The sequence below is a fragment of the Gekko japonicus genome, unplaced genomic scaffold (genome assembly GCF_001447785.1).
Source record: "Gekko japonicus isolate JY-2015 unplaced genomic scaffold, Gekko_japonicus_V1.1 scaffold3, whole genome shotgun sequence".
NCBI lineage: Eukaryota > Metazoa > Chordata > Lepidosauria > Squamata > Gekkonidae > Gekko > Gekko japonicus.
Window position 1 is genome coordinate 2,547,580 of NW_015170887.1, and position 25,592 is coordinate 2,573,171.

General features: G+C 46.4%; 1 protein-coding gene across 1 annotated transcript in view; it reads left to right on the plus strand.

Annotated features, from left to right (window-relative positions):
* Window positions 1-25,592, plus strand: part of ADCK1 (aarF domain containing kinase 1) — a 177,481-nt gene that overhangs the window by 129,226 nt on the left and 22,663 nt on the right. The window contains exons 6-7 of the mRNA XM_015418358.1: window positions 1,779-1,937; window positions 13,534-13,650. Coding sequence (XP_015273844.1) covers window positions 1,779-1,937; window positions 13,534-13,650 — 276 coding nt within the window. The remainder of the gene's footprint in view (window positions 1-1,778; window positions 1,938-13,533; window positions 13,651-25,592) is intronic.

Here is a 25,592-nt window from a genome sequence, read left to right on the forward strand (position 1 = left end):
CAGGCCCCAGGGAGGCCAAGCTCATGGCTACTAGAGCTAGGGCCTTCTCAGTGGTGGCTCCTTACTGGTGGAATGAGCTCCCAGAGGAGATCAGGGCCCTGCGGGATCTTGTGCAGTTCCACAGGACCTGCAAGATGGAACTCTTCCACCAGGCCTTCAATTAGGAGCCGCCCACATTACCATCAACGACCACTATTAATATCTGTGGTGGAGGCTGGCTGCAGTGAGATCGAGCCAAACCGCCTAGGAGCCTGTAATTGCCTGAGCCTGCATGACATGTTACGCCATCTTGGTTAATAATCACTGAGTGCACTTTAATCGGAAATTGTTGGTTGTTTAAATGTTTTAAAAGTTTTAACAGTGTTAAATATTTTAAGTTTTAAATGTTTTGACTGTATATGAACCTTGGCACACTGTGCCAGGCAATGTGAGCTGCCCTGAGCCCGCTTGTGGGGAGGACGGGTTATAAATACAATAAATAAATAAATAAATAAGAGGGAGGCAGTGCTGGTGGGGAAGGCTGAGGTCTTAAAGGTCTGCCCATGTACACACACTGACCCTGTTAAAAGCATTGGGGTTATTCTGGATCCATCATTATTGCTGGAGAAGCAAGGTAAGGCAGCTGCAAAGACAACGTTCTTCCAGCTTTGTTTAGCCTAGAAGATGGCCCTTGTCATTGACTCAGCTGACATGTCCACATGGATCCATACTGTGGCTGTCTTGCTGCTAGACTATTCCAATGCACTCTACATGGGCCTACCCCTAAAGACAACTTGGAAACTCAAGTGCATGCAGAACGCTGCAACCAGGTTACCATCAGGTGCTAGGCGGAACATACATATCACATTGATTCTACAGACACCCCATTGGTCACCAATCAGTTACTGGCTTCAATTCAAAGTTCTGGTTATCACCCAAAACACTCTTAATGGCCTTGGACCCACATATCTGCAGCATCACCCCTCATGCCGTGCTGCACTATGAGAACTTCACTCATCAGAGCTGCCCTGCAAATGGGCGAGATTGGCAACTGCCCATTCGCATGCATTCTCTGTGGTGGCTCCCACCTTATGGAATGGCCTGCCTCGAGAGGTCAAAAAGGTCTCTGCCCTACTATTGCTTCTCAGAAACTGCAAAACAGAAATGTTCAGGAGGGCATTCTTTATGAAAGGATTAAAACTGTAGTATCTTGCAACAGCTCAGAAGGCTGCTTTTTGAAGGGAGAGAATTGTAGTTTATTGCAATGTGTATTGTACGCATCACCTTCCTTTACTGCACTGTATTCTGTCTTTGTAACTTCTTGCTGCATTATGGCACCTAGACAGTTTTGTTGTGTAGCTTTTCCCTCTGTTCTGTAATCCTTGTCCTACTGCATTGTTTATTGGAGGTCCTCGCTGTCCGATTGAACTATTTTCTTTGTAATCCACCTTTAGTCTCAGTGAGAAAGGTGGGCTACAAATGAAGTAAATAAAGTAAAATAAAATAAACTTCTGTGGTTGGAGTTCGGCTGAAAAGACAAGTACTCTGGAGGAGCTACAGGAATGTTTGTTGGGGAGGTCAGGGTTCTCACTTGCACAGCTCTTTTATTTTTAAAGTCACCCCCCCTGCTCTCTCATTCCATATGATTGGGGTAATTTAAACACGTGGAATTGCTGCCATCATTTCTGGTTTGACTCTCAGCATTGGCTTCCTGTTGTTCTTTGGCATTGCATTACCACTTTCCAGTTGATTCCGAAGCTCTTTGGAAATTTATTAGTTGCTTGCTTGCTTGCTTTCAGGTCCTCCTCCTGGCTGTGAAGCAGATCTTCCCAGATTTTGAGTTCCTGTGGTTAGTAGAAGAAGCAAAGAAGAACTTGCCACTGGAGCTGGACTTCCTTAATGAGGGGAAGAATGCTGAAAAGGTGGCTCAAATGCTCAAACGCTTTGATTTTCTGAAGGTAATAGTGGTTTGCTTGTGTACACATGTGCACATTATATATCTATACACAAGCATGTGCATCCACAAGGGTGCGTGTGGCATTCAGCAGAGCTTGTGCATTCTTTATTTGCTATATGGGAAGGAACACAGAAAAAAAATTGTTTGTAATGTCGTATTCTGCTCATGCTAATATTTGCACTGGGATGAAACTATAAAATGTCATGCCAGAATTGGGAATGTAGCTAAGGACATTTTGGCAAAGCAGTTGCCAGCACAGTGCAATGCTAAGCAGAGTTACATCCATCTAAGACTACTGAAATCAAAGAGCACGGGAGAGTGTAATTCTGCTTAATGCTAAGAATGAAAACAGAGGAAGTGTTTCTCAAAAAAGCAGATGCATTTTCTCTGTGGACCACAGAAAGCCAGTTGTATAACTTGCACAGCTGGTGCTGGTACTGGCCTCATCTTTGTTATGCATTTCCAAAATTGGGGGGGGGGGAGCCACACAATAGAAGCATCTCTATGCATGTGTATGGTTGGATGCAGAACATTTCTGAAAAGTTCAAAATATTAATGTGGAGTAAAAGGCATTCTACTAGTTTGCTGTTCCCTGCTCCTAGTCATCTTCTGCGAATGGTTGTTTCTCCTTGGAACTGATTTCAGTGGAGATTCTGCACATTCTAAACTTACTCTTAACTGCTGGGTGATCAGAAGGCACCTTTCATTGGCCCCGTTCATACGCAGCGATTTGGGCCAGTTGCGGGCCAGTTTGGGGGCGGATCAAAGCAGCGCGATCACACCACAACATCTGGGAAGCGTTCTGCTTCCGCCCCCAAACTGGCCCTTTCTGAGAAAACGCGCCTCAAGTTGACACCACCTACCTCGGTGGTTCAACTCCTTGGCGCGCTTCAGGCCGGGCGTTTGATCGCCGGCGCTCCCTTGCGCCGGCTCAACCCCGGCCTGGAGCCGAACTGCGCATGCTCGGGCATGCGCAGTTCAGCCGGCTCCCGTTCGGGACGTGTTTTCTCCCCGGCGTTTGATCGCGCCGGGGAGAAAAGGCGGCGCGGCCGGGGGATCTGTGTGATCCCGCCGCGCCGTGTCAACGTTGGCGCGGCTTTTAAAAGCCGCGCTTTAAAGAGGCTTTTCCCTGCCGTGTGGCAGGGGCCATTGTTGTCTTCAGAAGGACAGAACAGAATTTAGAATAAGACCTTAGAATGAGAGCAAAGTCTGGCAGTGAAAAAAAAAGAATTAAAAAAATAGAAAACAAAGCAAAACTAGAAAGGGTTGTTTCCTCCATAGTACATTTCCATAAGGGTGCACTGATCTATAACATATAGCTGCCTGTAGCAGTTTCATGAGCCTTATGCAGATAGTCCAGTTCAATCATACGGTCCCTGGGCACTGCAGCTAGGGTTGCTGGCACAAGGCTGGCAACTGTGGGGAGACTCACCATGGAGGGAACCATTGCCACTGCTGTAGGATTTAGCTAAAACTCTGTGGTTTAACCATAGACTTTTGGCTCAGTTGCTAGAGCATTGCCAGAAATGTGCTGACATCACTTCTGGTTGTGCTGGGATGCTGATCTTCATTCCTCCTGTTTTTCTTCTGCTGCCCAGCTGAGTGGTGGCAGGAAGGGCCTGCTGGGGCCAGGAGATCCACTGCCCCCCAGTGGGAACTTGGCAAGTGTAACTGCAATACACCTATACATCAGTATGACTATACTTCCACTACATGTATACCAGGTATGTTGGAGCTGTGCTTCCCAGCTGCCATTACTGAATGGTAGCTGCATGTGTGGAGTGCATGCAACACTGCTTTGTCACAGAGGCCTGAAGAAGATAGGTAACCAGTGAGTGAATGACCTCCGTAAGCAAGTGGACAGCTGTATTTTGCACTCGTTGACACTTCCAAGGGTCCTGTATGCCTCATGTCACAGTAGTCCAGTCTAGAAGTTACAGACCCATGGATCAGTGTGGCCATGTCAGTTGAGTCCAGAAGAGGGGGAAATTTATGAATTAAATAAAGATGACAACAGCTGTACCAACCTGTTTCTCCATCAATACGGTTGGGTCCAAGAGTACCCCATAAACCTTCACCTCATCTTCCAGCAGTACTCTGACTTTGTCCCAAGTCAGTAGCTCAGATCCCCTTTAGAGCGTTAGCTTTCCTGGTCAGCATCACTTCTGACCTGACTGGACTCAGTTTCAGCTTGTGCTTCCTTTCACTTGGCTGGTGTGCCCACAGTGAGAGTTGTGAAGGGTTTCGAGGGGTGTGATGCCCTAGCTCCCAGACCTGTTCTGTGAGGTCTGTGCATGGGGCAGCACTTTATGAACATTAACACCGTGCAGTGACACTCTGCAGCAGTCCTTTCATGTAACGCTTAGCAAGCAGGCCTTAAAAGGGCACAAAAGGCCGAAGGTTGATGGCTTGTTCTAAGCAAATGTTTCTCAAGAGCCTGGGCGAGTGCCTTAGAGAGCTGTGGCTGCCGCTGCTGCAACAACTAGGAGAGTGTGGCGCAAATCCCCATGGAGACAGCCAATCACGTCCTTGCTGGGTTAAAGAACTGCTGCAATATCGATTTGGGGAATAATAACAAATTGCTGCAAAAATGGCTAAATAATACATTTTCCCCGTCCAACCTGTGGATTCCAAGACGTTTTCATCAACCCCAAAGGCAACAGGGGAGTTGAGTCCCTGTATAAATAATTTTTCTCTCTCCAGAAATAAAAATAGCCCAGCAGGGAAGTAGATTTCTTGCTGTGAACCCAGTTGAGCTTGTAAAGCCAGAGATAAATTGTTTCCAAGTGCTGGCATTAGGGCCAAACGTCTGTGAATAATTTAACCTCACCAAAGACTTTGTGCGAGAGACAGAGCTTTATACATAGCTTAATAACCACCACTGACTGCCACTGTAAATTTTGAAACTGGGATGAATGTTGACTCAGGGTTGAAATAAGCTACAGCCTTTGGGATCAATGGGTTTAAGATCCCAGTGCGTTGATAGCAGATAGGGTTGGGGTAAGAGTCCAGGTTAGCACATGCAATGGCTCTGGTGGTCTTACAACTATAAAATAAAAGGGACTCTAGAGTTTGGTCCCAAATGGAATGGAGAACCATGTGTGCAAGCAAGTGCTATGGGTGCAGTTCCCAAGCTAGAACAAAAACCAGGCTCTGCCCGGTAAGTCCATTAACAAAGAAGAAGAAGAGAAGAAGAGATTAGATTTATACCCCGCCCTTCACTACCCAAGGGAGTCTCAGAGTGGCTGACAAACTCCTTTCCCTTCCCCTCCCCACAACAGACACCCTGTGAGGTAGGTGGGGCTGAGAGAGCTCTGACAGAAACTGCTCTTTTTCAAGGACAGCTCTGACAGAACTATGGTTTGCCCAAGGTCATCCAGCAGGTGCAAGAGGAGGAGTGGGGAATCAAACCCGGTTCTCCCAGATTAGAGTCTGTGCACTTAACCACTACACCAAACAAGTGAAGTCCTGTCCATCAGCCATTTGGAAGGAGGAATGGGAGGAGGCCAGAATCAGTTCTTTCTCCTGCCTACACCCTTTTCCTGCCAAAGAGCTGATTGGCTAGGTTTTTTAAAAAAAACTTCCCAGCTGCTTCTTATGGGCTGCTGTGGATACAGGTAAGAATGTTGACCTCAGCATTATCATGAAGAAATAGAAAATCTCATAATTTAAAGACATGTCTTATAAAATAAAGATCCCTTTTATGTTATCAAGGAATAGCAAGGGCTTTTTTGTGGCACTGCTCACCAATATGGAGTACCAGCACCGGGGGGGGGGGGGGTTCCTTTGTCCTGAGTGGGGAATTGGTTGAAATTAGTGCAATAAGTACTGACAACACTGAATGCTTCAAGAATACAGCCAAAAGAAAGGGAACAACTGCAACAAAAAACAAAGCCTGAAAGCAAAAGGTTGGCGAAAAAGAAATATATATGTATGCCTGCCCTGCTTATTGGTGCTTCAGGACAACTGGTTGGCTTAGCTATTGTGTGAATTAGAATACTGGACTAGATGGACCACTGGTCTGCTCCAGCAGGGCTCCTCTTACATTGTTGTGCTAAAGTTGTATAAACACAATTGAAAAACACCCTACAAAATACTTACAAAAAGTAAGATAGACCAACCAAACAAGGAACATTCATAATATATATCAAACAGAAGTTTCTATAAATGTAAATACATTTGCAATGCATCAGTGTTCCCTTTAAGCTGAATTAGTGTGCGCTAGCTCACAAATTTTTAGCCTCCGGCTCACACATTTTTGTCTTCGCTCAGGAAGGATGGCTCCAGAGCAAACTAATTTATGCAGTAGCCAAATCGCTTGCTCACAACTTTAATGCCAGTAGCTCACAAAGTAGAATTTTTGCTCACAAGACTCCACAGCATAGAGGGAATATTGCAATGCATAAAATCCATTAGTTTTGGCAAATAGGCAACAAAAAACCAAATGTGTTTCAACAGCCATCTTCATCAGTGGTCAAAATTAAACATACCAACTCATATGGATGAAACATTGCAGCCAATTAGGGTTGCCAAGTCGTACCTTTGGAATAGTGGGGGGACTCCCGGATGTCCCCTGTAGTTTCCTGGTGCATGCACTTTGTGCGCACACCGCAGTCACATCACCCGGAAGTGACGTAATCGCGTCAGGCACGTTGGGGGCGGGGCCACAATCATCCGAGGGAAAACCATGGAGTTTTCCCTCAGATGACAGAGTGTCCCCCCCGCAACGTGCCCGACATGATTACGTTACCTCCAGGTGACATGTTCACGCCAGGCATGTTGCGCGCTTTGGGGGTGGGGTCCCCCTGGGCGGCCTGATCCACGCCGGCGGGGAACAGGCCTCTCAGGTGGTGGTTTCCCCACCCCCCAGGGGGACTTGGCAACCCTACAGCGAATATGTACATATTTGCTTTTCTGCAACTTTCTGCTTTCAGGATTAGGTCATCATAATAAAGGCATACTGCACCCACATGTCAAAATAAACTCACCAAACTGAGTTCAGCAGCGCTTGCTTTTGGCTAAATATATTTGGCTGAAAGTAGCATAGTAACCATAAACAAAACTAACTAGCAGAACCCATATTTATTTACTTGACTTTTTTATCCCTCTCCATCTTAGCAAATAACACGTTTTTGAAAATAATGGTATAACTCAAGTTTATTTCTTGAATCAATATCTGAAAGTACATTTTCTCATTCTGAGCTTCAAATTTCATAGGTTTCAGGAAATTGAATGTGTTTATGAAATGAAGCAAACCTTCTGAGCCCTTAGTTTATTCACTGGTTGTGTGTATGTATTCAAGCTTTCATAATTTTAGTTTGCTTGAATTGATGTAAAACATGGTGTCGTGTAAGATATGTGAGAAGCAAGAAGAGCCAAAAGGCCAAAGTGCACATAATTTCTGACTTCTGTGACTGGGACTGGAAATATGGATGGGATAGTGGTGGAAGTTAGGGATGTTCCCTGATCAAAAATGGCACCCATAACTTATTTTAAGCCAAGCAGGGAATGAAAGCAGGCCTTCATATTGTGCAGCTCTGGGAGGCCATTTTCACTTGGGGGAAATGGCCACTGTGTTTGGCAAAGTTTATTACATGTCTGGCTTATCTAGGCCAAGAATAAACAAGGAAGCCTTCCCTTCTGCCACTGCTTGTTCAGCAGAGTAGAATGCCTTATCTGTGGTATTCCAGCCTCCAGCATTAGTCCCATCCCCAGCTCAACCAGAGACTCTGGGTTGGAGAATGCACATTTCAGTTTTGGTTCCGGTTGCAGCCTCACTCAGCTCCAGTTAATCGGGTCAGTATTTGTAGATGGTACTTCTGGGACAAAAAATAGTGTCTGCAAGAAGATAATGCTGGCATTGTAACAGACAAACACAGAACTTTGTAGGACGGCACTAAGTTTCTAAAGTGTACATAAATCACAAGTTGACTGTCCTTTGATATGATGATCACGAGAAGGGAGGGCAGGAAGGGTTGCCTCCGTGCTTAGTTCTTGTGGCCCTTTTTTATATACCCAGGAAATGCTGATAGCTACTTTGGGGGTCAGGAAGCAATTGTTCTCCAGACCAGTTTGACTGGGGATCCTGGAGGGGGTTTTTTTGCCCTCTTCTGGGCATAGAATAAGGGTCACTGGGGGTGGGGTGGGGGAGGTATTTGTGAATTTCCTGCATTGTACAGTGGGTTGGATTAGATGACCCTGGAGGTCCCTTCCAATTATGTGATTCTATGATGAGGCAATATTACTGGCACCATTTCTCCCATATATGGTTATTATCTAGGTGTATTGAACAACCTTGTTGGAAGAAACAACATATATAAGGGAAGCGTTAATTGCCTGTAATAAATGAAATCTCCATGTGCAAAATTATGGATGTGGGAATTCACTGCTATTCACTGTGTAACAGTGAGAGTAGTGGAATAGTCAAGATCCTTGACCATCAGTCACATTGACAGAAGAGAAGATGTCCTGACTTTAATAAAAGTGTCACGTCTACAGTAAGGGACTTAATGATCTCCTGGGATTTCTGTGAGAAACCTCATATTTGTGAGGCTGTGTTCTTTCCTTCCCCTTGCCATTTCTGTTGTGATAGCCTGAAGGCTGATAAAATGGCCTGTGCATGGGGCTTGTCGGCCTGACTGTGTTCAGAGGGATGCTGTTGAAATTCAGATTATCATTATGTACTACTTTGATGATGCATAAGAAATAAAAATGTAGCCTGTTTCCTGAAGAGCTGCTTTTATGATACAGACACATGCAAACAACTAGCAACCCCGGGAAGGATCAGGCTATCTAACATGCCCAGCATGGTCCATACAGGTATACAGCATGTCCAAATCCACTTTCACAAGACTTTGATAATGGAATGTCCTTGTGTGAATTCAGGGAAAGGCCTTTGGTTCAACAGTGTTGGGTACTCTGGGAATGGCTCTCTAGAGCTGGACACATGAGCACTTAAAGCTGTCTTGTACCGAATCCATCAAGGTCAATATTGTTTGCTCTGATTGGCCGTGGCTCCCCAAGGTCTCAGACAGAGGTCTTCCACATCACCTACTACATGATCCTTTTCACTGGAGATATCAGGGATTCAGCCTGGGAAGTTCTGCATGCAAAGCAGACACTCTATCACTGAGTCATGTCCCCTTTTCAAGGTTTAAGACAGGGGCTTTGTCCAACCCTACTCAGGGCCAGCTCAAGGTGTTTCTGCACCCTAGGCAAGGCGCAGATGCCAACCTCCCGGTGGGGCCTGGAGACCCTTTCGCTGCCGCCTCCCCCCCGCTGGCCGCCACCATGCCGCCTCTGCCTCCTCCCCCCTGAGGGGGGAGGGCGGGTGAGCTGCGGCACTGCCTCCTGCACCCCGGTCGGGTGCAGAGAGAGAGAGAGACAGACAGAGCGCGAGAGGGGCGGGCAGAGACCCTCGATCCCCGCTGTGGTGCCGCCTTTCTTTTCTTTCTCGTCGAGAGGGGGGCTCAGCTGCCACGTGGCCCTGCTCCCCTCCCCGGCCCCTTCCCATGGCGGCGCCTGGCCGCTCGGTCACCTGAGCTGCAGGGTGCCAGCAGCAGTCCAACGGCGAGGAGGAGGGGCGGGAGGAGGAGGGCGGTGGCGCCAGCGCCTCTGGCTGTTGGAGGGGTGGCAGCGGCGGCGTGCGCTCAGCCCAGCCCAGCTCGGCTCCATGCAGGACGGCTATAGAGGGTGGGGCCACCGCCGCCGAGGCAGCAAGCCGGGCAGGCCGGGCGGATGGGACGGGCTCGACGTCAGGCAGGTGGGGCCGGGCACGGGCTGGGTGGGGCTGGGCACAGGGGCGGGGAGGTGGCCGCTGACTCAGGCGCGGCCGGCTGGGCTCTGCTTCCTCCGGGGCCGGACCTCGCGGGGCAGGCTCAGCTGGCTGGCGGGCTCGGGCGGAGGCAATCGCCCGGTTAGGGCGGCGGGGGGGCGCAGTTTGGCACCCCTGAGGGCCGGTGTGCCCTAGGTGAGCACCTAGTTCGCCTAGTGGGCGAGCCGGCCCTGGCCCTACTGACCCTGAAACTGTTAATGATGGGGACAGAACAGTAGACATTTGCTGTGTACTCATGACACATGCCTTACTAGTGAGGTGTGGAGTCTATCCCTCTAGTGCTGCTCAAAACTTCTGAACGTTATCTGTAGATCAGAGGTAAGACTTTTCTCTAAATTCCCATTTTGTTGTTGGAATGGTGTCAGAGTGATAGCATTTAACTTGTCAGAATAGTGGATAGGAACGTAGGTTTCTTCTTGATCTCCCCTCCGACTGTTGGCAGTGGGTAACTAAGGGTGTGGTCACAGGGTTGTTTTGATCGGGTTTCACTGCTGTTCCCTCTCGCATTTAAATTTGCTGATCAGACAGGCCAGTCTGCCTCCCATGCTGAAGCTGGCTCACTCGAGCAATCCTCCCGGTTTTCTACCGCGTTTTCCTGCTCCGGGAAAATCAGGTGATTTAAATCCGTGATTTTGCCTATCTGGACAGCCATCTCTCATGCAATAATTGCGATTAGGTCGTCTGACTGTTCTTCGCCACAGTGAGCCCCCCCCCCAGCTTCCTCCTTTGAGCGCATGAGCAATCCTGCACTGAATATGATCATTGCATAAATGTTCAAGCGCACAACTTCTTCCCCTCCTCTCTCGCCTGCTCCCTCCATCGGTCCCTGGGTTCCTTGGGTTTCCAGCAAGCAAACGGCATTCCAATTGGCCTTTCTCCAGTGCCCACTTCTGCCCCCCCCTCCCCGATCCTGTGCACTTTCACCAAAACCTCCTTTCCACCCCCTCTGGTGCTGGGAAAGTGGGCAGAGAAGGTGACTCCCCTCTCGTCCTTCACGTTGTGTGCAAGAGCAATGTGCATAAACCTTCAAGCGCTTCGTTGTATGTGGCCGGGTAGTTTTGTTTGCTGTTTGGGGGGAAAAAACCCTGCTGCTGCCCCTTTAAAGGTGGTGGGGGGTGGGGAGGAGAGTCCCTCTCATGCTCTCTCTGGGGCTGGTGATTAACCTGAGACAGGCTGGGCTGCGCAGGACCATGTGTAAATAATGCTGGCAGCCCAAGTTCCTCCACTGGACCCGGGCGAGGGAGGGAGGGAGGGCAGCCTGGGAAGCGATGTGTCATCCCAGCAGCCAGGGAGATGAGAAGCCATGCCGGAGGACTTGGCAGCAGGGAGGGGAGCCTCGCCTGGAGGTCCTGATCTGACTCTCCCCCCCCCTCAAAGGCCTCTGGGTGCCCCGAGACTCCACGTGCTTCCCCAGACCCAGCCAGGATCACAGCACCAGAAGCAGCCGGGGGGAGGGGGGAGCAGAGGCGGCGGCGGGGGAGGGGGGAAGGTCCCTCAAGGCTTGCTTTCAGCTGGAAGCCTAGGTGAGAGTTTGCCTGCACAGAGCGCCCTGCTCTCCACCACCGCTGCTTGGGCAGCGCAGCTATCTGGACGGTGCCCGGAACATCATTGCGCGATGCAAGCAGTTGGGGGAGGGATGTGTGAACATCCCAATGCGGGAAAAAATATTCCTGATCAAATCTATTGTGGGAATAAATGGGGATAAGCTTGCCGTGTGACCACAGCCTGATTTCTTCTGTGAAATTCCCCAACTTTTTGTTTGTTCAGTAGGGAGATTGACAGGGCAATCCTTCCAAGCTCATTGACTTCAAAGTACTTAGAAGGGTACATGTTTGCTTAGGATTCTACTGTGAATGTTGCCTTTTCAGAACTGTGTAGCAACTGCATATGTGTTTGAAAAGACCAGGAACACTACAGCCTAATGAGGGGCTGGATTCCTTACCAGGCCATGATTGTAGGGCATATCATGCAGCTGTCATACTGAAACTAAATGGGTTGGGTCAATATTTGGCTGTGAGACCTCCTGGGAATCCTGTGTAAGCCACTTCAAGTATAACTATTCTTTAAAGTGGAAATTAAAGGAGGCCAACCAAGAGTCAGTGTTGGAAATCTGAGGACTAACAGTGCAATCCTGTGCAGACTAACTCCAGTCTAAGCCCACTAAAATATGCATAGGATTGTACTTAATCATGGAATCAGATAATGTTGGAAGGGAGCTTGCAGGTCATCTAGTCCAACTCCCTGCACTCTGCAGGAGCATAGCCAAAAGATAGCCCTACGATATACCCGAAAGATGGTCATCCAGCCTCCGTTTGAAAACATCCAGAGAAGGAGCATCCACCACCTCCCGAGGCAGTCTGTTCCACTGCTCAACCACTCTTACAGTTAGGAAGTTTCTCCTGATATTTAGCCGGTATCGACTCCCTTGTAATTTCCACCCATTAGATCTAGTCTTGCAATCCGGAACAAGAGAGAATAGATCTGCTCCATCTTCTACATGACAGCCCTTCAAATATTTGAAGACTGCAATCATGTCCCCTCTAAGCCTTCTCTTTCCCAGGCTAAACATACCCAACTCTTTCAGCGTTTCCTCATAAGACTTGGATTCCAACCCTTTCACCATCCTGGTTCCCCTCTTCTGGACACGCTCAAGCTTGAAGGCAGTAGACTTACTTGAAGGCAGTAGACTTAATCAAGTTACACCATGTCTATCAGTTGACAAAGCAAGGGGTACATTTACTGAAACAGTAGACTTGAAGGCAGTAGACAAGTTACACCATGTCTATCCGTTGACAAAGCAAGGGGTACATTTACTGAAAGTTTCTATAGACAAGCAGAAGACCCTCAAGACAAATGCAGTCTTCTTTGCTAGCCCCCAATTTTTACTCTCTCACTTGCCCTGACCATCACCTTTGGCATGCCCTCCTGTTTCCAGGTTCTTCTCCATCACTACTTTCTTCATCCCCTCCTGTTTTCAGTCCCCCCCACCTCTGTTTTTCTGGGCTACCCCCCCCAAAAAAAGCTTTTTTATGCAGTTGTTCTACAAGCATGATTCTGCAGAATCATTCAGAGAACTTTCCACTGAATATACCATTTGTCATTAATTCATTCAGTTCGGGAGTGCTAGCATCTGCTATCTAGGGTTGCCAGGTCCTCCTTGGCCACCAGCAGGGGAAAGGGGGTTAGGGTTGTCATATCCAGGTTGGGGAACTCCCGGAGAATTGCAGATGGAGCCTGGGGAGGACGGGACTCAGTGGGGTACAATGCCATAGAGTCCACCTTTCAAAACATCCATTTTATCCAGGGGAACTGATCTCTATAGTCTAGATATGAGCTGTAATTCTGGGGGATCCCCAGATCCCACCTCGAGGCTGGCATCCCTACTGCTATCCCACCAGCATCTGGCTGGTACTGTGGAAACAGAATGCAGGATTACATGGGCCTTTGTTCTGATCTTCTGTTCAGTCTCAACCATAGAATATAAAAGGCCATTCTACACTTTTAGCATTTCTCATATCCTGTCTTTTAACATTCTGATCACATGTTGTCTGTCAAACAAACAAGCAAACAAACAACAAAGTGGTTGTTCAGAAGCCAAGACGGAATGCTTACTCGTGTCATGACTCGTTGTCAAGAGTCTTCCTTCAAGAAACATTTTTTCTATTTTACTTGAGAAGGTGCCTATAGGTTGGTTCATAACCTCTGCACACCTGCTTGTCTTCATGCCGTGGGTTAATACTAAGAGTTTGGTATTGTGTTTCAGGTCCCCAAGATCTACTGGGAACTCTCAACAAGGCGTGTTCTCTTCATGGAATTCATGGAAGGTGGACAGGTGAATGACAAGGCCTACATGGAGAGGAATGGCATCAATGTCAGTGAGGTAGTATTCCTTCGCTCCACGACTTCAACCAATGACAGGGAAGCAGAGAAACAAAACAGCAATATCACGAGGAATTGCTGAAATCATTCTGTTATTAATATTAGTGGCACAAGGTAAATTGTTGGAACAAAATATAGTCAGTTTTTCCCCTGCACTATTATAGTCCTCAGTCTGCTATAGGGTTGCCATCCTCCAGGTGGGGCCTGGAGATCTCCTGGCATTACAACTGACCTCCAGACTGCAGAGGTCAGTTCCTCTGGAGAAATGACTGATTTGGAGCATGGAATCTATAGCATCATACCCTGTTAAGGCCCTTCCCTCCCCAAACTCCTCCCTCTCTGGGCTCCATGCCAACATCCCCAGGAATTCCCCAGCTCAGAGCCGACAATCCTGGTCTGTTAAGATCAGGATGACTTATTAAAACCTGAAGGCGTTCTGTGATTGCAGAACTGTACAGAGCACATGATCTAAATCTTTCTTAGAATGAGCTTCCCTGTAGTACTGGGTGTTCTGAATTAGGGATGGTGTTGAATTTCACAGTCATACTACATTGGCTTGAAAATTCTGGTTAATTTTTGTTTTTCCATTGTGTGATCTCAATCCCCAAGGGTTAATTTTTGTGCTGTTTCTTATTTCCTTGCACCAAAATTTTCCTGCTAAAGATTTTTCGAGCATTATTTTTGTACCCACCGAACCTTGTTGGCATACAAATGCTATAAACGAAATTAATTAATTAAAATATCATCCACAGAAATGAAAAAAGCTCAAAGTGACAACACAAAAACAAAAAAGAAACAAATAAGGACATGCCCATATGTCCCTAGCTCTGATAGAGTTTATTGAAATGTATAGATCTTGATCTCCCCTATTTACAGGAAACAGAAAGCTTACAAGGGCACCTTGCTTAGGTGCACATATCCCCTTCTTTATTATGTACGTGGTGCACTTGAGTTGCTTTTGTAGCTTAAATAGTAATCTACAAAAATAAAACATAAAACACAATTAAAATCAGATTTTAAAACGATCAAAGCGACTATACAGAAATAGCAGCAGATCCTGCCTAGTGGCAGTGACTAACTCAGCATTGCAGAGCAAATACCATTCTCTCCAGCTGGCAACCAAAACCATAGTGGGAAGGGTCCATCTGATTCACTTGTACAGAGTACAGAGTTTGGATCTGGGATCACACATGAGGTGCACATTCTCAGTTTGTGCATGTGCTTTGCCACATTTGGATTGCAACTGTGGGACATGTGGAGAAAAGGGCTTCAAGCCTTCCTCCCCCATGCTGTTTTCCCAGTGGCCCCCAGAACTATTTCAGGTCAGGCAAATGACACAGGGGAGGGCTCAACCCCCTTCTTGATGCACACTGTAGTCATGGTTTGAATCAGGCGCCATGTGCACATGAACGGAGAAGCCCCAAGTCACGTGTGATTCCTACACGGAACATAGGGTGGAGACCCCAGACCTGAACTATATACACCATACTGTGTAAATTGGCCCTTAGGCTGTGTATATATATTTTTTTAATTCAAAAGGTGGGTGCCTTGGCTTCACTGAGATTTGGTAGCACAGGGAAACACATGTGGACGATAATATATTACACGAGAAACATTTATATTACCAAGGGGAAGAGAGTGGTGAGAGAGCCCTTTGGGACATGAGACTTTACCTTTTGAGAATGGACCTTTTGAGAAAGGACCTTGCCTCATATTGTTGAGGACATTCTTCATGGCATAAGAAAATCCCATTACTGGGAAAACTGGCTGTTGCTATTAATGATACTCCTCATATTGTTGAGGACATTCTTCATGGTATAAGAAAATCCCATTACTGGGAAAACAGGCTGTTGCTATGCAAAACTTAGACTGCCCCAACACAGATTGCTGTCTTCTGGTGCTGAGCTGAAAGCACCCCCTTTTGGTGTTTTTAGGGGTGACTTGTAAAGGAGAGAGTGTTTGCTTATTCATTGTCGGTCCAGGAAGCACCTCAGTCTCAGGTGACTTGGTTTCCCCTCAGTAATGTCATCCTGGAGCCAAACCTGTTTGATACCGTAACTATCGCAATGTCATCATATTCACAATAATTGCTGATTGCCTGAGATAGCCAATATGACTATTCTCAGGAAGAAGCCTGTAAGCACCTTTGAAATACTGACACAGCATGGAGATCCTTGTGCTGTGGAGGCAGCTTCTGCCAAAGCAGTATCTTTAAAAATCTGCACAGCCAATCAAATCTCCAATGGCCAATCAGAAGTCTTGCTAGGCAAAAGCCCCACCTGGTCCTGCCCATTTTCTGAAAACCCTTAGTGGGCGCCAGGAAAGGTGTTGGCAGGCACCATGCCACCTATGGGCACCAGATTGAGGATCCCTGACACAGAGGGAAACAGGGAAGGTGAATGGAAACAAAAAGTGATGAATATATGCATAAGTTTGTATTTTGTGTGAGCCATTTGGCTGTTGCCCAGAGCACTGCTTTTTAGCCTAAAAAGCAAAATGTATGAACATTTAGTCTGTACATTTGTGTTAGAGTGCACCTTTCTGGTCTGTTTTATGTCCTGAATTGTTGAGTAACATTGCTGTGTGCCTAGAGAGCTCACATTCCATTCTAGTGTCGTCCTGTTTCATTGGCTGGTGCGATGATTCCTGTATACATGGTGTATATAGCTGGGACCTTGGGAACTGCGCTTTGCGGGGTATGTGTGCATGTGTTGGAGGGGAAGGAATCCCTATTTGTAAAAGATGGGAGTAGGTTCTACCTGTCAACTTTCTTCTTCCAGTTAGTGAATTCTGATTGAATCCGTTGTGACTGCTTTTTTCCTGATGCCGTATTGATGAGCATCAAAATGCCACTTTGTTGAGTAGCTATCAGAAGGCTCTGGCATAAAATCAATTGTACTTAATCCGTATGTTTGTCTGTCTGTCTCTGAAGTCTGGAGGGTCCTTCCCTTGTCGTCTTTTTATTCTGTGGCAGAGTTCACTCAGCACCAATTATAGACATTCCAAAATATACCCAGAGGGGGGAGTCAAGTCATGTGTTCATAATCTTCCAAGAAGCTGCATCTACATTCTCATATACTTTCCACTAGAAGGAATTGCTCATACATGTGAGTCCACAGAAGTCACTTTAATGTATTAATTGCCAGTAGTGCAAAGGAAAATTAGAACTTAGAAACACTACTACTTTCCCTTGGTTTTCTTATTTTATATAACATTAGTTCCATAATTTATAGTATTTTCCATCACGCTTAAGACTGACTTAAGAAGTGGAATCCAAGATAGGACAATGCAGGTGAAAGAGCAGTGCTAAGAAAGTATGGGCAGGCTTGATACTCCGTGTCTTGGGTCACTGAGGTTACCAGGAACAGGAAGCATGTTTCGCCCCCACCGCAACAGAATCCATATTTTACTTTGTCCCATATAAGTAAATGGCTACTATTCATTCATAAGGAGAAAATTGTGAAGATATGGTGAAGTGAAATTGTGAAGACACTGTTGCAGTGCAGGCAAAACTAACTGGCCCAGCTAACTGGCTGGGATCTCGCAGAAGTGTACAGTGCACTCTACAGAGTTCCCTACAATTTACAAGATTTCCTAACACATAAATTCCACCTGTTGCAATGGTAGATGTTTTGTTTTCCAAACCGAAGAGCCAGCGCTGTCCAGAGACATTTCTGTGATCGTGTGGCTGGCATGACTAAATGTTACCTTCCCACCCAAGCGGTACCTATTTATCTACTTGCAGTTTCTTCCTTTGGAACTGCTAGGTTGGCAGGAGCTGGGGGCAGAGACAGGAGCTCACTCCGTCACGTGGCACTAGGGTCTTGAACTGCCAAGCTACAGACCTTCCGGTCTGCAGCTTCAGCGTCTTAACCTCTGAGCCACTGCGGCCCCAGATGTTTTGTTAGCACTCACTATATGCCAATATGCTGATGTCATATTATTTTTTCTGCTACTCCATGGAATCAGAGCCCCATGCGCAGTTATGCAGACCAATTTCTTTTGAAACTGCTCCTCACTAGTAAAACCATGTTGAATCGTGGCTTTGACCTACTAATTAAAAGCAGAGCACCCCCCTGCCTCCTATATAGGTTTAATATAATGGAAGACATGACAGACTTCCAGAGCATGCTTACTTTGACTTCAGTTCTGTGCAGAATATTTGCAGTGCAATCATATTGTAATTCAGAAGTAAAGTCCCATTGATTTCAAATAGGCAACCTTAACATTGCAGCTTCAGGGCTCAACAAGGTAAAACGGGGGAGATTTCTTGATCACCTAGTGTATTTTTGAAGGTTGAAAAGCAGTCACAAGTCCCTTGATGATGGATGGTGTCATTGCGTCAGGGACGTTGTGCGATGTCCACCCCCACCCCCAGAACACCCCCCAAACCCACCCTCCAGGGCAGCAAGGGGACCTGGCAACCCTATGGTTGGTACTCCTTTCCATTGTCCCTTGCACTGTGGACACGATAGAGTCCATAAGTAAAAGCTTAGTCATGCATGGCATGTGCCCATCCAAAGAGTTGGAAACTAATAGAGCTTCTTTCTCATGTCCTGAGAATTTATAATCTACCTGGGGGAATCCCATCCTGGGGTCATTTGGATCTTCCTGCCCCAATGAGGAAGAGTGTAGTTTCTAGCCATTTGGCTCTAAGCCGTCTCTGTCCCTTTTGAGTGTGACCTGGCAGCAGAGTGTGAGGTAGTAAGCTATTTTCCTGCTTTGGCCAGTACTGTTAGCATAACTAAGAACTGGTGTGCTCCATGCTAGGAGCTTGACAGCTCCTTCCTCCAACCTCCTCTGCTCTGTAGCTTTGCCCCTATATGTGGACAGAGAGCTGTCACAATCATTGGAACACTGGATGAATTATTCGGTGAAGGGCATTTCACCACAAAGGGTAGAACAGAAAGAAGTAAATGACTTAGAGGAATATTGATGCAGGTGCACCATTCTGAGTCTGAAACTCTCTGTCTTTTCTCTGCCTTACCAACTCAGCTTTCTAGAATCAGACTAGATAGGATGCAAGAGATCCGTAATCCTGAATTCTCATTTCCCCCCTGATAATAATTAGAAGACCAGCACAGATGCTTGGAACATAAGGGAAGTAATGCTGGGAAGGAGAGTGCTTGACCATTTCCTATATGGTGGTGTTTCCTTCATCTAAGGTGCCTCCTGCTGGTGTCTATGAAGTTACCTCTATTGGTACTTGTGGAGTTACCGTGGAGCTAGGGGAGGGCAATGTAGATCAGGGAAACAGTGCAGGAGCAAAGGAACCATCCCTTCCCAGTGCCCTTCCCCGATATTCAAAGCTGGCACAAATGGCTGCTAATCTTTTTAAATTAAAAAAGCAAAGAATGCATGAGATTCTGACTACAGATCTCCCATGGTGTGCCTGGCCTCATGCTTAAACTGGGAGAGCCCTAGCACTGTAGTACAGCCTCTCTGTACCTCATGATTATGACCACCCCATTTCAGTATCCTCCAAAGAAATGTGCCACATTTATCTGGGAGGGGCAGGGAGGAATCTGTACTAAGCAGGATTTCTTTTTGTAGAGCGATGCAGCTGTGAAAAGCAGGCTGAGCCGCTCTCCTCGAAATGGAAAGGATCCCTGAGGTGAAAGCTCCCTTCAAACCAGGTTACTGACATTTACTTAATGCCGTCTGTAGCGGGATTATCATTAAAGCTGCCCAAAAGCACATTAATCTCTCTGGATCCGTCCGAGCACTGGACTGTAATGGCATTTAATCAGAGAAGCCTTTGATTTCTAAAGACAAGTGCAAACACTGAAATATCTGCCTGTGGAACAGTTACTTATTCATGTGCAAGTGCCGCCTAGGATGGGAACATAGCTGGAGGACTGACGGAGGGGAGGAAGGCGGGAGAGGCTGGCTTCTCATGAATGCGGAGGCAAAGAGAAGTTGCACAGATGCACGTTTAGGAAGGAGCTCTTTAGGCAAAGAGGCGATCCCTGGATCAGGGCATAGATAGGAATCAAGAAGACAGAGAAAGAATTCTGCAATACTTGAATGTGTTCAGATGCAGTCTGTTGAACCAATGTGGTAGAGTTGTTAGGATATTGGATCAGAACTGGGAGGACCTAGCTTCGAGTCCCCACTCTGGCTGTCAAGCTCACTGGGTGTCTTTTGGCCAGCCCCCCTCCCCTGCCTTTCTCTCCCAACCTAACTTACTGCACATGGTGGTTGTGAGGATAAAATGCAGTGGAAGAGCTGTGTGTGCTGCCTTTGGAATCAAGCAGGGCTGCCCAACATCCAGGTGGGACCTGGAGATCTCCTGGTAGTACAACTGGTCTCCAGATGAAAGAGATCAGTTCCCTGGAGAAAATGGCTGCTTTGGAGGGTGGGCTGTATGGCGCTCTACCCCACAGAGGTCCCACCCCTCCCCAAATCTCCAAGGATTTCCCAACCCAGAGCTTGGAACCCTAGCAGAAAGGTGGGATTAAAAAGGATGGATTGAAGGAAGACAGACAGACAGGGGAGAGAGCTAAGGGATGGCAAAGTGTTTTTACCATATTCTTCCTTCTGGGGAAATGCTGAAGAATGAATGTTCTTCCATCCTCACAAATTAATTCCCTCCCAGAGCCTCGGGCTCCTCTATAAGGTTGCTGTCATCGAACAATTGGGCTTAACAATTATGGAGCACGTGCTCAGCTGGGGCAATGAGAAATGTGGTAAACATTTGGTAGGGCCCACAAGGGTGGTATGAAATGACCCGCAGGCTGCCAGTTGGCCATCCCTGTACGAGATTGGATGGTGATATTAATTTGATAGGTTTCTGCAAGTGAGCTAGGCTTCTGAGAGTACCACTGTTGAACGACCCTGTCCCTAGAAAGTTCACCAACTTCTTTACTGCACCAGTGACTTTGGAAATCCTCTGCAACTCTGCTGCAGCTTCTTTGGCTCCCTTTCTCAGACCTTGTGTGCATGATAAGCAAGCTGTTGTAGTCACAGATATAGCAGAAAGACCGTTCTCTGAGAATCTTGCTTATGTGTTCTATTTAATCTGAATCTCTTGTGTGTCCTGTTTATGGCCTCATTTCTCTCAAACACTACATTAATAGCTCTTCTGTTCCTTTCTGAATGTCTCCCCCACCTCGGAGCCATTCAGAGAAAGTCTGCTGTGCCACATATCTAACATTTATCGAACATTAGTGACTGGGGACAGCTCAAGAGCCCAGTTGTTAGATACCATTTGGTTGTCAAAACATACAATTCCTGCAGCCATCAGGTAGCTACAACAATCACAGCAATGATATTTGTGTGTTTTCTGGTGGGTTAAAGGCTGTTCATGCTACACAAGAATAATTATTTTTAGCAATAAAGAGCTGTAAGTGAATTATCTCAGGGGTATGTGCTCTGCATTGTAAGTCTGCCTCCCCCTCTCTGCAGGATGATTGTGAGTTGCAGCTGCAATGAAATTACAGCAAAGTTTCTAAGCCTTTTGGTTTTCTAATTGAATGGACAACTGCCTCAGAATGGAGCCAAGAAGGTAGATAGAGGGCAAAGACAAGAGAGAGAGCCCAAGGAGAGCTCACCTTAAATAGCCAAATTGTAACCTGAGGCAATGGTCATGTGGTCACAGGTTCCCAGGAAATGTAACAAAAAGAATAATATTCCAGGATGGATGGGACAAAGAAAAATGACAGTTGGGTAATTTAGGATTCATGTGCAGCCGGGAGCCACAAGGTATAGATAGGGGCTCTGAGGCAAGTGATGCTCTGCCTTCTTGGTGCTTGGGGGGGGTCAACAGTGGGAGGGCTTCTAATGTCCTGGCCCCACTGGTGGACCTCCTGATGGCACTGGTATTTCTGGCCACTGTGTGACACAGAGGGTGCGTTCAGATGGGGTGCTTCTGCCGGCATAAACGCGATCACACTTACCTCCATCTTCCGGATCCCTCTGTTGGACGCCCGCTCACACGCTGTGGGCATCGGCATTTTTTTTTTTAAAAAAAGCACAGTTTGAGCATGTGCATAGGCAACCATTCAGAGAATGGCGATCTTTGCACATGCTCAACCCCCCCATTACATTTAAACTTTAAAGGTAAGCACTTACCTTTAAAGTTTAAAGCCCAACCTGGCCTCCCTGGAGTCCCGGACTCCTCCGGGAAGTTAAACTAAGGGCTTTTTTAAAAAAACAAACGCTCAGGGCGAAGCTTCACCCGAGCGCATATTGCTTCCTTAAAAAAAAAATGGCGGGGGAAAGCCGGAAGCCTCAGGCTTCCGACGGAAGTGTCTCTGCAACGTTGGAGAGCGATCAGATGCCGGGATAAAACAGAAGCCACCGTTGCACTCAGTATACCACCACTTGGGACCTGGTGGCAGAGTGCAACGGTGTAGAGGGCTTTACCCCGGTTAGGGAGAGGAGGCAGATGTGCCCCGTCTGAACGCCAGTGAGTACAACGGTTGAAACCGGCACCCTAACCGGTATAAAGCCCCCGTCTGAACGCATCCAGAGTGTTGGACTGGATGGGCCTTTGGCCTGATCCAACATTGGCGTCTCTTATGTTCTTATGAAAACTCTTGGGGAAAGGGTGAGACAAAGGAAGGGGCAGAGGGATCCAATCACTTCACGGCTTCGGTGCTTCATTACTTGGATAGGTGGCAGGAAGGCTTTCTAGCTGGTTTCTGTTTTTTTTAAGAATGGCTTAGGAGGGGGGAGACTTCTGTGCAGGGACTTTGGTCCTCTGTCAGAACATAGATTCTCTTCAGGTTTGCTACTGTCTGTGTTCATGGAGGCCAGGGCAGTTGGTCTGCATCACAGTCCTTGTGTGGATGCAGAAGTGCAGAAGGTTTCTGTAGTCCCAGGTCCACATCTGGCTTGGCATACTTCCTTGGCACAAGGCTTCCCTTGGCCACAGTGTACAGTCCATAGTCCAGCATTGGACACTTCTCTTAGGACTAGAAACAAAAGACCGCAGCTCTGTCTATTGCCCTGGCACATGCTCTTCACAGACCAACAAAGAATCTTTAATAGTGCCATCTGAAGTGGCTTCATGGCTACAGTTGTATTTATTTCCACAATGGGCCTTATTCCTAGTATATATGTTAAGGTTTTGAAATTGCTGAGGTAAAAACTTTCTAATATAGATATAGTTGAATTCTTAGAACATTCAAGAGAGTATATTTGTAGTTTTGTTTCAAGGTTTTCTAGTTCTTTCTTTTAGAGGTATTTTGTTTAATATATTTCAGCACTAACACAGTTCTTATTAATGTTTCTTCTGGAGGATAGTATTTGCTTACAGTTTCTAGATTTCTTCCTTCAGAGTTCTAGGATTTCCTTAAGATATTACAGCTTTTCACTAACTCCTGAGGTGTCTAAGCTTCTCTCCTTTATCAGAGACCAGGGTTCTCTTCCCAACCCCTTTCACTGGCAGGAAATTATTCTGTTTGTCCCTAAGAAGTAATAACTCCTTTTACTATTTGGCTTGTATGGGTGTTCACTTTAACGACCCAGACCTTCTGCCAAATCCTTCTCCAGTATCCTTTGTCTGTATAAGGCTGTTCTGTAGCTTTCCTGACTGAGAATCTAAGTTCTCTCTCAGAGCAATTTTAATATATTTAAGACAATGGGGTTTCTCTTCTTCTCTCTGTAGAAGTCCTTTTCTAACTATTGCCTGTCAGAAAACACTGACTCCCAAATGTCTCTTCTCTCAGAAGCCAAACCCTTTGGCTACTGATCCAGACATTACATTTCAAACAAAGACCAAAGGCAAAAGACCATTTTCCCTCCAGATCAGCTGTTTTATTTCCTCTCTCAGTGGGTGTTGGCCAGTCAGAGAGTGAGTAGAACAGCCAATCATATAAGCTGTGCACTCCGAGGAAGATTAACCCTTGAACTCCCTGACTCTCTGACACAAGCAGCATTTTAAAAGCCTGCTTTTCTTTGCAATCTGTCACAGCACCATTATGAGTAATTTATCTCCCAGCCTGAGCATGTCAGACCATAAACTATTAAAACCCAGAACACCCATTACGATGCCCTTTACCTTTCCATGAAAACCTTCTTCCTTGCCCTGTCTCATCTCAAGAAAGACAACTTGCCTCTCCCAGCTGGCTTTGGAGAACCACTATAATAGAAGATGTGTGGTGAAGAGAATATGGATGTCAAGCACCTCTGACTCTCCAACAGCAGTCTGAGACTCAGGTCTAAAGTGGCAAAATTAGCAGTGCTACATGCTACAGTGTCAGTGTAGGGAGATTTATGACATCATGATGCTGTATAAAAGGCCAGGCCCAATGAGGTGGTACAGTCCTGGGGAGATAGAATGGACTGGACCATTTCACTGTAGTTGGGTATCATACGTTTAATGCCTCTCTATTTTTAAAAAGTTGCAAGTAGAAAACTAAAGTGAGCAATAGGTTGGGCTAGAACTTGTCATCCTGGTACGTTACTTTTCTTCATGCATACTTCTTTTCCCCCACGGGGTAGCATCCAATAATGGAATCACCCTTGAAATGCTGTAGTCTGCACAACTGTTTCAGGATGCAACCGCCTCATTCTGCTCATTCCAAACCGAACCCTTTCCATCAATGATGAACCAGCTCTGTGGCTAATTACCCCTTCATTTCAGCCATACATTCTACAAACCACATGACAGCCCTATATTTCTCCCTCTGTGTTGCAAGGATGTTAGCATCTCCACTCTGGGAGAGCAAATACCCCATATCTTCTGCCTTTGCTTTCTGTATCATCCCACACTCCCACTCATGAGGAATGCAGCTGACAGCTGTGATGCTGAGCCAGCTATAGTGTCCAGACCTTCCCTCTCCCACTGCCTTTGCTAATTTCACACAAATTTGACCGGGGACCTGCAAAGGCAGGATTTAAAAAAACACACATCCACTAATCCAATTAACCTTCGATTAAGGTTCCAAAATCAATGGTATTCTTTTGGCCTGAGGAGGTAATATTGAGCCCTGAAAAATGAGCTACATCATGACCTTTACTTTTAATGAGATCAATAGAAGTTAGTGTCGCCATCTCTTAAAATAATTGGCAAATATTATGGCTGGATTAGGGCCAACAGCTAGTATCTGTTCTAAATAAAAAGGGACAGGAATAAATAGAATCAAACATGAAAGGACACTGCTCTATCTGCTCCATCTAAGAGTTTACAGTGGTCAGAGGGGAGATGAAGTCACCAAGGCAGAAACTGGGTTGGACAGTGTGCAATGCATCTAGGATACAATAGAGCGCATCAGTCCATGTTGCCTTTTAGAATCAGACATACTGAGAACTGCAACACAGACATGATAGTCAGGTGAACTCACTTTCAACAAACTTCATTGTGTACATGTGAAGTGAGTGCTTCGATATTTTTTGATGGAATTCATCTTGATTACCACACCAAGCAGCTTTGTGCCTGGAATATAGTTACTTGTGCTACGGGGTCAGGTTGTATCTTAGTAATAAGTAACAAGTTGCAGAATGTATCCTCTGGGATCCTCTCTTTGCTCCTGTGCAGTTGGATACATCTGTTAAAAGACCAACATAGCATACTCTGCTTGCTTTTTGCACCTGTGCATTCAGAAGCATCTGTTTGTGAACTGACTGGCAGACAGCTGAGTAGTGAGCCTTGAGTAGTGAGTCAAAGATTTGGATCCTGTGAATGAGTTTCAAGCTCACTAAATAGTCTCTGCCATGGAATGTACTTCTTCTTCCTCTAAAACTTCTGTTTAAATAAGGGCCAATTGCAAAACAGTGATCTTGTGCAAACAGGAGTTGTAGAAGAAGTGAGCTCTGTGGTAGACACTGTCTAGTGTGCACGGAACTCATTCATAGGATCCCAGCCATAAATCTCAAAATGGAAGCAAATGATTACATCCAAATTAGTTTGGATGTATCCACACAGCTCAACAAGCAGCTGCTTCCCTGAATACAACCAGTGAACAGGTGAGCTGAACCAGTATCCTTGCTTAAAGC